This window comes from Euwallacea fornicatus, chromosome 2, assembly GCF_040115645.1.
Source record: "Euwallacea fornicatus isolate EFF26 chromosome 2, ASM4011564v1, whole genome shotgun sequence".
Lineage (NCBI taxonomy): Eukaryota > Metazoa > Arthropoda > Insecta > Coleoptera > Curculionidae > Euwallacea > Euwallacea fornicatus.
The window spans coordinates 5,641,605-5,658,555 of NC_089542.1; the positions used below are offsets into that span (position 1 = coordinate 5,641,605).

Consider the following 16,951-nt stretch of genomic DNA (forward strand, 5'->3'; position numbering starts at 1 on the left):
AATAACAAAAAGCTTTATCATTGTTTATACTTTTATTACAAGCGTAATAACACCTTTGAATAAAGCCAAGTGAAGAGTAAAATTATCTTGGAATTTCTAACTCAACGGCTCCCTTTTAGGGGGTCTCTATTGAAGTCAAATTTTGAAAGAGATTTACTCTCATTATTATTTTCTGTTCTGCCAGAAAAAAAAGTTTAGTCAAAGTTTTAGCTATTACACGTCCTATTAATATTGGATTTGTATGTTGATACTTAAAATAGGCCCAAGGAATAGTTGGCGTATCATTTTAATTATTGAGTTTTAAAATGAAAAGAATAATTTTTTAATAATTTCATATAAAGCAATTAGATTGATTGTCGAAAAAAGAATATCGATTTCCTGTAAACCCTGTTATAGGGCAGACTCTAACAAGAGGAAATTTAACAAAATATTTTTTTAAATAAAATTATTTTTTTTATTCCATAGAAGGATTGTTATGAATTTTAAACAGAATATGCATTGAAAAACATTTTCAGAAAAAATATTCAATAATTGCGACTATCTCAAAAATATATATCAAGGATAACTTTGCAGTAAAACATTTAATACAAAAATAGTTCAAATAAAACAGATTCATTTTTGAACGTTTGCAAGGTTCTGTAAAACCACTACGAGGTTGACAATTGAAAAAAAAAGTTATCCTTGAAATTACCTTAAAATGAAGTTTTGGCTAAAAGTCACTATATTCATGGAATTTCCCCTTGTTTACCGGACAATATTTATTTCAAATATTTTTTCATATAACCTATCGTTTTTGAGAAATCTTCAATCACAGCTTTAAATGAAATACCCTATATATTTTATTATGCGCTGCTTGTTTATGCTGATCGTGTCACGGGACTTTCCAAGAATTGCTCCACCACTAGTGTCTGCCATCTCTAAAATCTGTAATAAAAGTTTTACTAAGTTGCAGACTTTCCAAATGTTATACTGTGCGGTAAACGATTCACATATTCCAATAGAAAAATCCCAGGACAAGAATTTGAAGTATTTAAATGTTCAACTAAGTGTTCATTTTTGTGCTGTTGTCAGACCGAATACCTTCCTTAGCCGTTCGTTCCTCGAAAAATCCATTATTAATTCAAATTGTGAAGGAAACCTTAATTATTTCTTGGCTAAAGTACTCTTGAATGCTCCTTAAAAGAACGGCCTTAAGTGCACTGATACCTTCAAGTAGAGCAAATTAAAACGTACAACTTTGCGAAAATTTTAGGAGCTACAGCTGCCTCTAGTGAGGCCCGATTGAAGTTAAACTTTCAAGATCTATTCTCTATTGAGAACGAAAAGGAGCTTTTGTCAATATTTTACTACTAAAAACTTAGCGTACGGTAATTATACAAATATAGTAAAGTGAAAAGTGAAATACTTTTGAGTTTGAAAAATTATACCTCTCCTTGCTTAGACTAAAGTTTCAAGAGTTGTTTTTAGAGGTACAAGTGGTATTCTCAATTTAGTTTTTTTTTATCTGGTACGAGAGGGTTTCAAATTATGCTTTCTGGTTTCCAACAACAATAAATAATCAACACTGCGCAATCGTAGTGGCCGACCTGACAGGCATAAGAGAATACCCGACTGTCGCAGACGTTCGATAATGTAAACGCGTGATAATGAAAATATTGCGTTAATGTAAATATGAAATTCATTCTGTAGGACCAAGTGGAACACGCGGTAACGTAAACAATGTGTACGTTTGATGACGTAAATAGTTCTTCGGGAAACACAAAACAAAACCAATTATAATAGGAAAAACAAAAAATCCGCGCTCATTTCAAAACCTTTAATATCCCTCATGATTATAACTGATCAAAAACCTTTTGAATGACTAGCAGTATATTCCTGAAGTATGACAATAAACCTGAGTTATGACAATGAATTTGCAATCATAAATGTTCTACATAATCATAACTTGAGGGTCATTTAATTTGTAGGTAAAAAAATTTCTAAAAAACTAAAACTTCTAATAAAATAGTTGTTACTATTAGCTAATGCACCAAGTCATCCTGTAATGCAAGAACTGAGGAGCGAGGATGGGTCGATGTTTGTCATGTACATACCGCCCAATGTAAGTCCATGATTGCAACCCATGGACCAGAACCTAGTAAAACCCACCGAAGTATACTACCAAAAATTTCTACTTTCGTTTGTCTCATCAAAGAATCCCGGAAACATATCTGAGACTTTAAAACAGACACCATTATGAGAAGCTGGTTTAAATTTGCATCTAGCAATTAGTAAACTATTAAAAATCATTGGAACAATCTCTACTGTACCAATGATCCACATGAAGATGATATTGCCTTAAGCGCAATTAGGGAACAATTGTGATTCAACGCTGATATTCTTGTCAGTGCGTCCTGGTTTATTGAAAATAGTGAATCTCAACATTGCTTGCACCCCAGCTGATATCAATTTATGAAGCGGAGATAGGCAGACGAATGATGTTAATAAAGAGGAGACTATGGACAATGAGGACGATGAGGACGCTCTCATTGAAGTTAGAAGTATAGGGACTAACACGCAAGCTATATAATTTTTTAACCAAGCTTTGAATTGAGCTAAAAGAAAAGAAGTATCATCCACGAATATTTTAGTTTTTTCTAAAAAACGAGCGCGAGCATTGGTAGACAATGTCGAGTGCCAATTCATGCAAACTAAAATTGCAGATCCTTTTTCTTCTAATTAAAAAACACACGATTATTAGAATATTTGTTTGTTTTATTATAAATACAATGTGACCCATTTAAGATGGAAAAACCCTTGCAATTTTCACATTTATAACTCGATTTCAAAGATACAAAGATTAAAAGGTGGAAAGTAACAAGCTCTATTTATGCTGTATAAAATGTTTTCTAATTCACGCGACCAAGTTCTAATATACATAACTTGTTTTCTATATCGAAAATCGGAAAAAAGGATTAAGGTGTTTTTTAGAAAAAGTAAGCACGCCACTGAATTTTGCATTCTTCAAACTAGATACGTACCAAATTTCATTCAAAAATTACGATTATTAACTATTTCACAGACGTTTATTTTATAGTTGCGAACAATATCATTTTATCAAGATACCCATAAAAATAAATAAAAAATACAATAAACGAACTAATTAACTAAATCTTGAAAGTTTATACTAGCGCAGCCTTTAATTCAATACTTTAATTGTATGTTTTTATAATGTTGCTTTGAAGATTTGTCAATTGTTGTGGAGTTATTTTCTCACAAGCTTTGCGTATATGAGTTCGAAGATCTTAAATGTCGCGAGGACGTGGTTTATAAACGTTATTTTTAATCATGTCACAGAGAAAAAGATCTGAGGACGTAAAATCGGGGCATTAGCAAGCTATTCCGGCCTATCCATTAATTTTTGAAATGCAAAAAGTATTGTCTCACATAACAGAAATTATAAACAGAACTGCCATTTAATTGAAAATTGAGGTTTCTCAAATAAGCGAGCGAAAAATCATCCGAAGCGTCCATAATTTCTTGCTGAAAAAACTCTAAAAAATTTGGACCATTTAGATGGCCATCCAAAAAGAAATTAATTTGATGCTTTCCATTCAATTTAATTCGTTTGAATTTGTTTTTATGACTATCTTTATAAAATAATATCGTTTGCACCTATGGAATAAACTCCTGTGAAATGGTTAATAATTGTTATTTTTTTTATGAAATTTGGTACGTCGCCCTTTTAGAGAATGCTCAATTCAGCGGCGTGCATATTTTTTTCTTCCAAAAAAGCGTCCTACTTCCTTTTCCGATTTTTGATATATCGAATACAAGTTCTAGGCTTGGGTCGAGAGAGTTAGGAAAAAAATCAGCATAATTAGAGTTTTTTATTCTCTATATTTCGACTGTTGGTTCTTTGAAATTCAGTTATAAATTCAAAAATTTACAGGAGTGTTTCCATCTTAAATTGGGCTACACTGTATATTATTAAAGGTTTCTTTAATAAATCGTTCGTAATATAAATCACGTCAGCGAATGTAAAAATTTCTATAATAACGTGAACCACACTTGATTTGAATCAGTATACATTATCAAAAACGTACAAAAATACGTATGTTGTTTCCAGTTGAGTTAGCAGTTTTCCACTTTCTCTCATATGGGTGCCCAAGGCGTGAATGTGGCGTAAATACCCACCCACCCAGGTATCTTTGATATGTAACTAAAAAAGCTCTTTTTGCCGGTAATGGCTAACCTGAACTAAATACGGAAATTGCCGCATGGAATTTGAAGTGGCATCATTTAATTACAAAATACACTTTTAGTTTCCCTCCTCAATTTTCTACACGTTTCTCTATCAATCCCAGCTCATCTTCTCGGTGGTTTTCTTCCCATTTGTGTTTTGCCGCACTGAAGTTTAAACTGGAATATCATCGCTACATGGGGTTTTGGCAACCTCAAACAAAATAAGTCCGAAAGGCAAAAATCAAAAACGATTTTGCAAACGCAGATTGAAATTTAACCTTTTACAGCGCAGCCCAACTAGAATTTGTGCCTCGGGTAATTAGTCGTTTCAGATTGACGTTAGGGTGGTTATTAAACTACTTTTTTTCCGATGGTTTTGCTTGAAATTTGGACACCTCGAGACACCAAACTTAAATTCACTTCTCTATATCTCGCGAATTAGACGAGATAAGTGAATAAAACCTCTCTTACTATGTACATATAAAATTTCAATTTAAATTCAGCAATTTGCATTTAAGCAATACCTGTCTGGCTGGATTTTCAAATAAACACTGAGTTTGGCTTTTCCACTACAGGAGAATTTCAATTTATAAATGTGGCTTCGGGATAAATTAAACCTGCAGTTAAACAATCGGCCTTAGAGTGAATAAATTGGTTGGCTCGAAGAGCGTTTAAAAAGCCATCGTAAAGGGACAAGCCCATTATATTTCGCTTAAATTGTATCGTTATTTCATTCACGGTTATGTGATTTATTTTTCAATTTTTCCAACTAAAGCTGCCCTGATGGAAACTTTTACATTGTCATTTTTATTGCGGGCTGCATTGAATACAAAACGGCGCAAAGATAAAACGACAAAAGGTGGCACGCAATTCCTCCCGCTCCGGGAAACGACAATACCTTATGGATTTTTTATTATGGGACTGTACCCTCGAATTGAAAAATGTTGCTTCAAACATTACTCTTCAAGGAAGATATTAAACAATAGACATTTCCAACAGGAACGCCCTGAGAATATTAACTTGTGTAGTGCGCTACAAACTAATTTTAAGTCCTAATGTCCAATGAGGCTGGAGTGGGATAATACCACCTAATTTCTCCACTCGATGTAACAAACCAGCGTCCTTTTCATGATATCCTTTACAAACAATGGCCCTTTAACTGGAGAAATGTGCCCTTAATAGGTAGTAATAACGTCGACCCCTTGTTGAAACAAATCCTATTCAAACAATGTTAAATTCCAATAAACACAAGACTTAAACCTTGTATCATCAATAAAAACATGTTGTTTTAGGTAACCATAAAATGTTTATTTTTTTGCACAGCCGAGAAGTTTTTCCATTACCAGCATGGGTAGCAGTGAAGTGTTTCACTATCCCAAATTGGTGTTTTGCTTTTTCATACTTGATGCAAATTTAATCCATTTTCACGAAAGATGATTTTTTGAATTTGTTAATAATTGTCGCTTCGAATGTTTTTCATAATATTAGTTAGTTAATCAAACTGGTTAACTAAGGTTCAAGTTATGTAAAAATATATACAGAGCGTTTGTTTCCAGATCTTGACCATGAAAATTTCGGTAACTCAAAACGAAAAGTCGGTTAAACTGGGACAGTTGTGCGTGATTTGGAGTTCAAAAATATGCTGTTGTAAAGTTGGCAAAATTCCTAGTGCTTTTAGAGATTTTTGAAAAAGGTTGAAAATTGGAAAAAAATGTTATTTGTTCTCCATCTTATTTGGTGAGACATTTAAAAATGATTGACACGTCAACATTGCAACTTTTTCTCTTCTACAACGTGGCAACGTCACATTTGAAGTACAACGTTTCGATTTTTGGCCACCATCATCAACTTTGTTTTCTTATGGGTGCCACATCGCATATTCACATTTTGGAAATCAGCTTAATTCTCAGATTACGATAGTCTATCACCTGTTGAGGCTCAGTGTTGCAGTGTGGCTATGCATAGAGCTGTGGGTTGAGGGTGAACCCTTCATGCATATCTTACAATTTTCTTTATTTTTTTAATTATTATCTATATTTTTTTACTTCCCAGGTACTCTGGAGCAACACAAGACTTTTGATATTTCCACCGAAATGCCGAACCTTAACATGTTATACATAAATGTAAAGAGAGAAAAAAGCTGGATTAAAAAATGTGAAAGTCTAAGAACACCCATAAAACAAAACAAAGTTGATGATGATTGTCGATAATCCATATGTCCTATTCCAAATATGGCATTGTTGCCAAGCTGAAGAAAAAAAAACATAATTTTGAGTAAATTTCAGTTTTTTAATATCTCTAAAAATTATGCGAATTTTTTAAATGTGAGAACGACTTATTCATAGTTTTATTTTTATATTCGCTTTATTTGAAGGTTTTGGTTCATTCCCTCGTTAATCCTGAATACTCTTCCTAAATCCCAAGTACTCGCGAAGTAACGAGAATGAACATCTGACATTTTACTTTAACAGATTCTGATTTCATCTGTAGTGTCAGGTACCTTTAAAGTAAAACTCTTATCCATTTTAATATAGAAAAAATGTAGTGTTTTAGCACTCATCCACAGCCTCTTCCATAATAGAACGTAAGAAAACGCAAGGAGAAAAACAAAAAATCCACTACAAGGTTCCGTAGGAATCAATCATCCTCATAGGAACAATACAAAAGAGAAAGTAACAACTGTGCACAAGAGGGCGCCAGCTAATCCAAACCAAACACGCTCCTTCGACTTCGATGCTTATATCCTTCAGGCGCAATCCCGCGCCGCTGCGCGTTAGCTCTGAAGTATTCTGAAGCGCCTACCTTAATGTGTAAGCGCTACTCAGTAAGGTAGGCGCTTCGGTGAATCTTACACTACTCGGGCACAAAAATATGGGACTGGGCGTCTTATTGAAGATTTTGCTCGTGAAATAAAGCTTCCATCGGTACTACGTTGGGAAATTCAGCTTGAAAGTCACAATAATTCAATACAAATTTCCATCCGACGACTAAATTAAGAACTTGAATATTGGATGTAAGTAAAAATCCCTACCAACTCTTTCGGTACAAGCAAATTCGTACATGGTCGCCTGGAGTTGTTTATTCCATGATCATAAGTACTAAACACACATGAAAGCTCTTAACATGGTATACGAAATTGAGCTTTATAACAATACGGATCTAAAAATCGAAACATCCGCACAAAAAGTGTCCCGTTAATGGCTTCCATGAATATCTATCATTTGAACAATAATTGCGGTTTTAGTACTGCGATCTTTCAAATATGACAAAATTGCCCAATTTGGCGGTTTGATGGCGGATTGTGATAAATCGGTTTTAACAATATTCCGGATTTGCGGGATATGTTTTTTGAATAAACAAAGACATATTTATTAATTAAATCCGGAACAAAAGTTGCCAATTGCACGAACGCGTTTTTATGGTTCGCGGGTGAGTTAGCCAAACTCATATTTTATGCCCGAGCTGGTAAATATTTAACTGCGGATTGTGTTAATCCTGCACACTCACACGAATTTGAAGGCAAAAAATTGTTTGAAAATTATGATAAAGGAAAAGTTTTTAACTAATTTCCCAGGTTTTCAATTAGCCGCGTAGAGGTTTCTTGATTAATGCAAAATCACAATACATTTTCCTCCGAACCGAAAATAAAAATGAGAATTACGTGTTTGTTTGGTTGCCTATGAAATACTCCGCAGTACCTTCATGGAAGTTTTACATAATTCTACGTCAGCGCAGAGATTGGTACTACACAGGTTTTGACTAGTTTCTAGAGCAGTTTTACCCAGCGCTCTTCTATGTTTCAATGTATAATGGAACAAAATGTTTTTTTTTTATTTCATTGTGACATTATTTATTTTGCAAAATTTTCAAAAACCTGATTTTTAAATTAATCATATATTTTTAACTGTCAACTGTCAATACAATTTTTACATCTTTGACAGAATGTTTTTCAGTTTTATCCTCTTCTCATCCACGGTTCTTGTCACACAGTGAGAGAACAAATTTCCATTATGAGACGAATTTTTTGCCAAATTTTAAAGGAGCTGTTTCTCAACTTTTCACAGGTTTTTGACTAGTTACCATTGCAAATTTTACACATTTTGCCAGGTATATTTTCGCAGGGTGATGCAGAAACTCAAAAAATAAAATTCCTTTCGTAGGCATGTTTTTCTTCAAGTTTCTGATTTCGGTTTAATTTTGGTCCAGTGCTTGTTGTAGTTTGACTGATTCCTTATCTGTGTTTCTAGTTTTTCCATGGCACAGTGCTGGGAATCACAAGAAAAACACTTCAAACTAAAGCAAAACAGAACAAAACAATAATTATTAGAAAAACAATTTACATGTATTATATTAATCGACTGTATATGTTAGATATAGTCACCTACATTTAGTTACATGAACACTTAAAAAACACAAAATTCGAAACAATATTAAGAAATTTACAAACTAGTCAGTGGTAATATATAGACTTTACTTAATGTTAAATACCTTCAAGGAATTTGAAGTTGCTTTGAAGGCAGATAAATAGGAGAATTGAATCACTAAAGGCAGTACTTCATAATGGGTACTTAAACCAGGTACTAAGATGCAAAAAACCTCTACAAAAACCTAGATATTCATACAGGGTGGAATAACCATATGGCATAAATTCGATATTTGTATATTTCGATATATAAAAAAAAATACCGAAACACGTCAATTCTAGATTCTGAAATAACATTCCTCAACGTAAAAATTTCATTCCTAAATTAAACTTCCTTTGAGTGACAGTTGCGACTTTCAAATTTTTGAATTGGAAATACGGGTGTAATTTCAAAGATTTTTTCATTCGCTACTAAAAATTGTTTTATTATAAAGAAAAAATAAATTCATGCAATTGAGTAAATGCTTTGCAAAAAAACTAATAACTTAATAATCATACCATTTTGTTATTGAAAATGTATTAAAATAACAAATCAATCTTGATGTACCTCGACTTAACTTTCACAAATCGGTAAATAGGGAGGCGAAAATCACTAGAATGACCGGCGCGATCACCTGATCTTTTGCATTAGATATTTTTTGTTATGGGCATATATAAAGCATATGGTGTATAAAACTAAAATACATAATCTAGCTGACTGAAAGAGAAGAAGAACGCTTGCGATTAGGATATTGCCATGAGGTTCGAGGCATACATTTTGAACATTGCATAGTACATTAAGATTAATGTGTTTTGTTATTTTATTGCATTATCCACAACGAAATTGCATTAACTTTTTAATTTGTTGTAGAGAATGTCGTCAATACATCAATTTTTTTTTCTATCATTCTCTACGATAAGGTTTAAAACTACGACTGTTTTGAATGGGGAACAAAAAGAATCTGTCATATCAAACAGCATAATCTCATACTTCCAGTTTAAAAATGTGAGGTATCCAACTGTCACGCAAAGGGGATTGAATTTAAGGATGAAATTTTTACGTTGTAAGATGTAATTTAAGCATCCATAATTCACGCCTTTCGATATTTTTTTCACATATGATGGAATATGTAGATATTGAATTTATTCCATTTCGCTGTTCTATCCAATATGGAAAAAAAAATTACAACGATTACAGAAAATTATGAAATTTTGTAAATTTTTGGCACTATGTTTATGTGAAAATTGGCAATAGTGGAAAAGCATAATTTGCAAAAAAGGTCCTTGAAATGTATTTTGATTAAATTGACGATTCGTTGTAAAACATACATAATATTTATATATCTTTGTCTTTCCCTCCTCTATAGCCATTTTAGAATGGAAAACTCAGCATCACAGTCAAATTTCGGTAAACTATTATTACCATATGTCTTCTTCGTAATAAATACTTTCTTTAATGCACACGTATTCTTAAACTTATTAAGTAATAATGAATTAAAATAGAGCATATTTACATAATAGCATTTTGTGCAAAGAGTCCTAAATTGGCACATAAACACACTCAAAGACCCCACACGAAATAAATAATACCTACCTATTTTTTACACCTAAACTCTTAAAAATGTAATAATCATTATTTGTTCCTCAAACCTCCTTCTCCTCTATCACAAGAACTTTTCCCCTCAAAACTACTTGCGGCTTCACGTTCCATTGCTAATGGCATGCTCCTTTTTAATTTCCTCAATCGTTGAGATGGAGATTTTCTTCTCAGCATCCAGGGGGAACTTAAAATTGAGCTCCCCATCGCAGAATAACGGGCTGTGGTTGTTATCGAACATTTCCTCACCATCGACTGCCAATTTATCTTCATGAGTGTAGTATCTGGCGGCGTGCCTTTTAGAGTAGAACAGAGCCCCAATTATTGCCAGGATTGTGAGTAGTAACAAACAAACGGACATGCTAGCTGCTATGATTCCAATGTTACCATCTCCAGATACAAGAAAAAAATCGGCATCTCCAGTGCTGTAACTAGCTGCAGTGCACCAGGCCAACTCATTTTTTTCTATCATGCCCAAAGTTTTGCCTTTAACGGTAAAGGGGGCTGCACAGACCAAATCGCTAAAAGTTGCACTTTTATTAGATCTCTCCAGCAAAGGAACTATATAGCAAAGATCGCAAGACCAAGGGTTTCCTTGTAAGTTTAGAAACTTCAGATTGTCCAACTTTTGAAGGTTGTATTCGTCAATACCTCTAATATTGTTCTTGGATGCATCCAAGCTACACAGAAAGTGCGGAAGGAGCTGCGTGTTGAGCACTGACAGATGGTTCTTACTCAAGTCTAAAATCTCCAGTTTTTTTGGGAAAATCTCTGAACTGAGCTCTATTAATCCGCACGAACTCAATCTCAACTCCTTCAAAACCTCGAGGTTAAAAAGCTCCTTTAAGGTGTGCATTTTTAGCTTATTTCCGCTTAAAACCAAAACTTCCAACGAGGTTTTTACAGGCTCCAAGGCACCTTCATGAATTTTTTCCAGCTTATTATCGCTCAAGTCTAATTCCGTGAGGTTATATAACTCCACAAATGCGTTTACAGTAATCTTAGTCAAATAATTTCTGGCCAAACTCAGCTTTCTCAACACCAACTGCTGCATGAAAGTGTTATCGTGAATTGCCGTGATACTGTTGCCGTCCAACTTCAAAACTTTAATATTAGGCAGCTCCCTCAGGTCTTCGGAATGAATTACTTTGATTTCATTATCCCCTATATCTAAATATATGAGATGGGGCAGAAGTCGATAAACTTCCTTGTTGATTTTCTTGAGGGCGCAGCCCCGGCATTCCAAGTGCCTCAATTCCTGCAACAAAAAAAAAATTCTATACGGTAAAATTAATTTCCAGCCATCAGGATTTCATTTTCGAGTTAAAAGTTGGACGGCAATTTGAGACTTATAGTGGCACGCCATGGAAAAGTTTACAATTAGCTTTCTTTCAAAAAGTTCGCGGCAATATTGTATATTTCATTTCCAGGATTTCAGGCGGTATGTTTGTTAGAGACGTTTATTATTTACGACAAAAGGTCGTTGGTATTAAATGGTAAAGCCTGGGTTGCAGTGAAGATCGATTTTTCGAGAAATAATGAGGTTGATTCTGTTTGTGCCAGAATTGCTACAGGCAACACAAATTTAGAAATAGATAACGGGTGTTTAACCCTCCATAAGTGACGTGGACTATTGTAACATAACTAGTGACGTCGGTCTCGCAAACCAATATAGCAATGTGGGGATAAAACTGAAACGGAAGAATAAAAATAATGGAAAATAAGTTAAATAAACCAATAATATAGCGGATCTCGAAGCGAAGCCTGGACATAGGAGATTAACATGAGAAATCGGTTCTTATTTCTTTACGCCGCACGGATCGTCCTATTGAAAAATTGTATCACAGACGTCATAGTACTCAAAACGAGCTATCAGTCCGCAATTTTTTCAGTCTTCTAATTAGAGTCCTTTTGGCTCAAAGCGCTTTCACACTTCAAAAATTTGAATGTCCCGCGTAACCATTCGAAACCATGATTGGTCAGAGTCAAGGTTAGAATTAAACAATCGCAAAGTCGCGAACTACATAAGTGTCAAAAATGCCATGTCAAATAAATTTTCTCTTTTTTCCAATTTCTGAACAGTTTTGAACTTATTTACGAGTGAATTCAGTGAGAAATGAATGGAAAACCCGAGGATAATTTTCATGTAGGATAAAGACACTTTGACGTCTTCACAGTAAGTTATACATAATCTACATTTTTTCTCTCCTTCACTAAACAGAATCTCCGTTGGAAATTTTAAATTTAAGACAGAATACACATTTACTGTTATGATTATTATCATAATTATCAGTACCATGACCTTCCCGTAAAAGTTTTCTCCCTGGATAATGCGTGTACGCGCGAAACTATAAAAACCGAATTCCCACGTTAATCTCCTATATCCAGTGTTCGCCTGCACACTCGGTGTCTCTTCGTAAACCGAAAAATAAAAAAAAAGAAAACGGCCCGTCTATTTAAGAACCAAAAAATGAACATAAAGGAAAAAATGCCGCTCAATTCACAGCATTTCTTTGGCATAATTATTACAAAATTTAATTGCTTAAATAAGTACATACATATATGTATTCTTTATTGAGTACCTTTTTCACTGCTTTGTAGATATGAGAGATCATTTCAATTTCATATCTATTCAATTGTAAAGTTTGTTGAAGAAAAGAACGTAGGTCGATGTTTGGTTACCTAAGTAACCTAATATAATAATCTAATCTGATTTTGCGGCATATGATCGAGCTACGTCCTACTTTTTATCTTCTATTTCTCTTGTGTAAAATCCCACAGCTGACTAGATATGACATTTAAATAATCTTACTGTAGAGTTTTAGTGAGCATAAGCAAAAGGTAATTAGGCGATTGATAAGTTCGAAAGAGACAAGCTACCATTTCCCCCTCCATTATCAACGATAGGCTACCATCGTTAACTTGTAAACAGTACGCCTTAATCCGAGGTGGGATGTAGTTCTATGTGATTTTGAAAGATGTAATTACACGCATATATGCAAGTTAGAATACGTTCTTTGAGAACAAATTCCATGATAAATTTTAATGTAGCATTACCTCTACAAATAGCACGGTAGAAAAGGTATTTTAGAACGCATCAAATGAAAAACAAGCCTTTTTTGTGACATAATCCGTCCGGGGATTAAGGCGTAGCTTCCGAGTCAACAAGTCTGGTAGCCTATCTCCTTCGCACTTATCAATCGCCTAATTGCCTCTTGTTTGCACTCACTGAAACTATATGGGCATACGCAAAAGGTACTCTAATAGACGAGACAATATTGACCTTTAAGTTAGCTTGTAAATAAAAATAAATAAAGAAATAAATTCGCATGGCTTCGGCAAATTACCAGTCGAAAAACAAATCGTTGTTACCTCGCTATCGGTTTAAATTTCGTTTGGTTCTATTCCACAAAACTACAATTTTATCAAAAATGTCGACAAATTTTAAAATAAAATAAATGTTTTAGATTTACATGTGCTATTAAATGGCAATGTCCGTTTGTTAGTTACTTTTTACGGATAAAAAAATCTCAATTTTTTTATACCTTACTGCCAATTTAGTCCTTCCTAAGCATCTATCCATTTCATATTGCTACTAATTAAGAGTGCTAATAAGAATAAAAAATATTCCAAATTTGGTTACATTGCGTTGACGCATTATTGAAATGTGCCGTTTTTTGAGAAATTTACAAGTGAATTTCGAAGGTTAATATCTCCTAAACTATTGACCGTAAAAAATATATGTTCAACGAATCGTCATGTTTTAAGGTTCCCTGCACGCACCTATTTTATGTCGGTTCCGTTACGAGTCACCTTGTATGTACACATATAGGTATAAATACTCTCATACAATGTAAAAGTGGCCGAAGTCGAGCATTCAGAAGGGAATTTTTAGATATTCCAATATTTTTCGGGAAAGGCACTTTCTAAGTAAAGTTAAAATGAACAGCTAATCACGCGGTTAATCTAGGTAAAAACTCTTTCATTCTTCAAAGTCTTTGATTGGTTCCAGAGGACATTTTTGGATTTCCGAAAGTTGCTTGTAAAAAAGTTTTCGTTCAAATCTAGAACTAATCCTTAATGATGGAACTAAATCAAAATTAACAAGCTTTAGCTACTTAGTCTCTCAAACTATTTAAAATCGGCTCTAATTGAGCGCTGAAAAATTCAGATAATTTTAAAAGGAAAGTTTTAAATGTTATAATATATTTTCTGGTTTAAGTCAGTCCAAAATTAACCCCCCTCTCACGCGGTTTTTGCACATTAACTAGCATGACCAGCTGTCGTTACTGAAAGGCTCACAATCTAAAAACTCGGCAAAATCAGGCATTGACAATCTACGATTAATTTCAGAGAATATTTTTTTGAATTTTCGTGGACTGGCCGGGAGAGGTCTTCTAAGTAATCCCAGAGAAAAGCCCTAATCACTCGGTTAATCCATTAAGGGCCCTAGATTGGTTCCAGAGAATATTTTTAAGTTTCCAGAATTATTCAGAGGAGAAGACTTTTTGTCCGTGATTAATCTATTAAAGTACATCATCTGCATTAGTCAATATAGTTAGATCTAAAAGCATTAACTCTTAAATTGATTCCAATGATTTTGCCAACGGGAACTCTATGGAAAGTCAGGAAAAAGCTTTATTCCATAAAAACAGCCCGCTTAATAAAATTCTCATTCAAAGTAAACTTTTCAAACTGCGTGTATCTAAAATTCAAATACCCGACTAATGGTCAATAAGGAAGCAAAAAAAAATTACCTGCACGTCACGAAAAACCTCGGGATTAAGCTCCTTCAAATTGTTTCCGCTAAGCTTCAGCGCTTTCAGCTTTCCAATTTCCAAGAAAATCCTGTTCACCAAGTCCGTTATCCTGTTTCGTTGTATCGACAAAAGTTTCAACTCGTGGAGATACCGGAAAGTGCCGCTGGGCAACGACTGGATTCTGTTATCGTCCAGATACAGCTCCTTGAGTTTATCCAGACCGCGAAAATTGTGATCTAGAGGCTGAGTGATGTTGTTTTGAGACAGATTGAGTACGTCCAATTTAGTTAAGCCCCAGAAAAAGTGCATCCCCAACTGAGGGATATTGCTTTTGGTTATGTGGATTTCCTCCAATTTTCTGTAGCTCTGGAAGACTGGAGACATAGTGAGCATGTTGGTATTGTCATCGGGGGCAGTGATTCTAATCACTTGAGTGTCCAAAGTTACATTATCCAGGTTCAAGGGCCCGATCATTCCACCGTCTTTACACAGAAGGTTTTTCCGCCCTTGAGGATCCAGAAAACATGAACATTTTGTCGGGCACATAGCCAAGCTCGTTGAGGCCACCACTAAGAGGAATAGACTCAATTGAAGATGCATCCTGAAACAAATTAGTTATTTAAGCAAAATTTCGTGAAAAGAAACATTGACTCAAGGCAATGTCTTTCAATTTAATTATCTTCCCGGGAAAGCAACGAAGATTCAACAAACTTAAACTTATTGCGGCTATGCCGAAGTTCGTAATCACTTTTCCTGTAAGTTTGGACTAGTTGAAACTGAAGATAAACGCGGAAATCTTAAGAACTGTTATTGTTATTCATGCACCCGGGAAATTAGTTTACACTTGCCAGTTTCTTGTTGAGCCTCAGAAAGTTTTAGTCCAATTTGGACCGCGTTTATTATTTAAAACTTATTATTGTCTCAAAGGAATCTACCCCTTGAAAGTGCAGCTATGCGAAATAAATGAGCCCCACATAGCTCAACTTCGGAAATGTGCATATTTTTGGAAGTTTAGTGGAGAAAAGGCTTATTTGAACGAAAGGTTTGTGAGTTTTGTGAGCCTGTTCATAGATACAAAATAAAATAAAAGCCAAAACTGCAAAAATTTCAATGACATTCTTAACATATGATGAATACACAATATACGTAACATAGGACATTTTCTTGACACAAAGGTGACGTAAAAAGTTTGTTGGCAACAACTTTCAGTTTAAAGACCTGTTCTAAGCTTCTATTAAGTATTCTTGAACTAAGCAGCTTGGGGGCACATTCAAGAAATTTCTCTAAAATGCTGTTGAGTCTCTTTCCCAGGATATCTCAGAGGAAAATCATACAGATTGAACTCAAAAATGCTTAAGGTACGAAATAAGGAAAAAGTTGTAGCTATATTAATAAGGGCTCTCATATAATTCATAAAATTAAAAAAGTCAAAGATGAACTTTGAATGGAAACGAATACTGCAATCTATATTTTGCCAATATTAGGTAATTTCTTGACGTAATGGTGATCCTACGGTGTTTCTCTAAAATCGCCTAGGAAGTAAGTATAAAAAGTAAAATTTATAACAAATGATGAAAGTTTGTGTAAACAGGCTTTGGAGCTGTAATTAATGACGAAAATGTAGTGTTTATCTTCGATACTCCTAGAAATAAATCGGAAAGGTAACAAAATTAGATCAGAGCGACATCATTTTCTAACTATTCGCATAAATATTAACGCACCATATAAACATTCATTCTATGGATTCATAGAGCATAAAAATCGCAGAAAAATTGGGTAAATTCGACATGACGCTATGCTTTTGGCCATTTCATCATGACACTCGCTTTGATTAGTTCTAATTTCGAAAATTCTCGACTCGTATCACGAACGCCAACAAATTAAAGAAAGAAATGAATTTATGTGGTGGTACAAATTACCTGATAGTGCGGTAATATGCAACCAAACAGATTATGGCTAACATAAAAG

General features: G+C 34.2%; 1 protein-coding gene across 1 annotated transcript in view; it reads right to left on the reverse strand.

Moving 5' to 3' along the window:
* Nucleotides 1-8,518: 8,518 nt before the first annotated feature.
* Nucleotides 8,519-16,951, reverse strand: part of LOC136348944 (carboxypeptidase N subunit 2-like) — a 36,074-nt gene continuing 27,641 nt past the window's right edge. Inside the window, exons 2-3 of the mRNA XM_066300149.1 lie at nt 14,981-15,584; nt 8,519-11,481 (exon numbers count right to left, since the gene is read on the reverse strand). Coding sequence (XP_066156246.1) covers nt 10,327-11,481; nt 14,981-15,583 — 1,758 coding nt within the window. The 5' untranslated portion in view covers nt 15,584 and the 3' untranslated portion in view covers nt 8,519-10,326. The remainder of the gene's footprint in view (nt 11,482-14,980; nt 15,585-16,951) is intronic.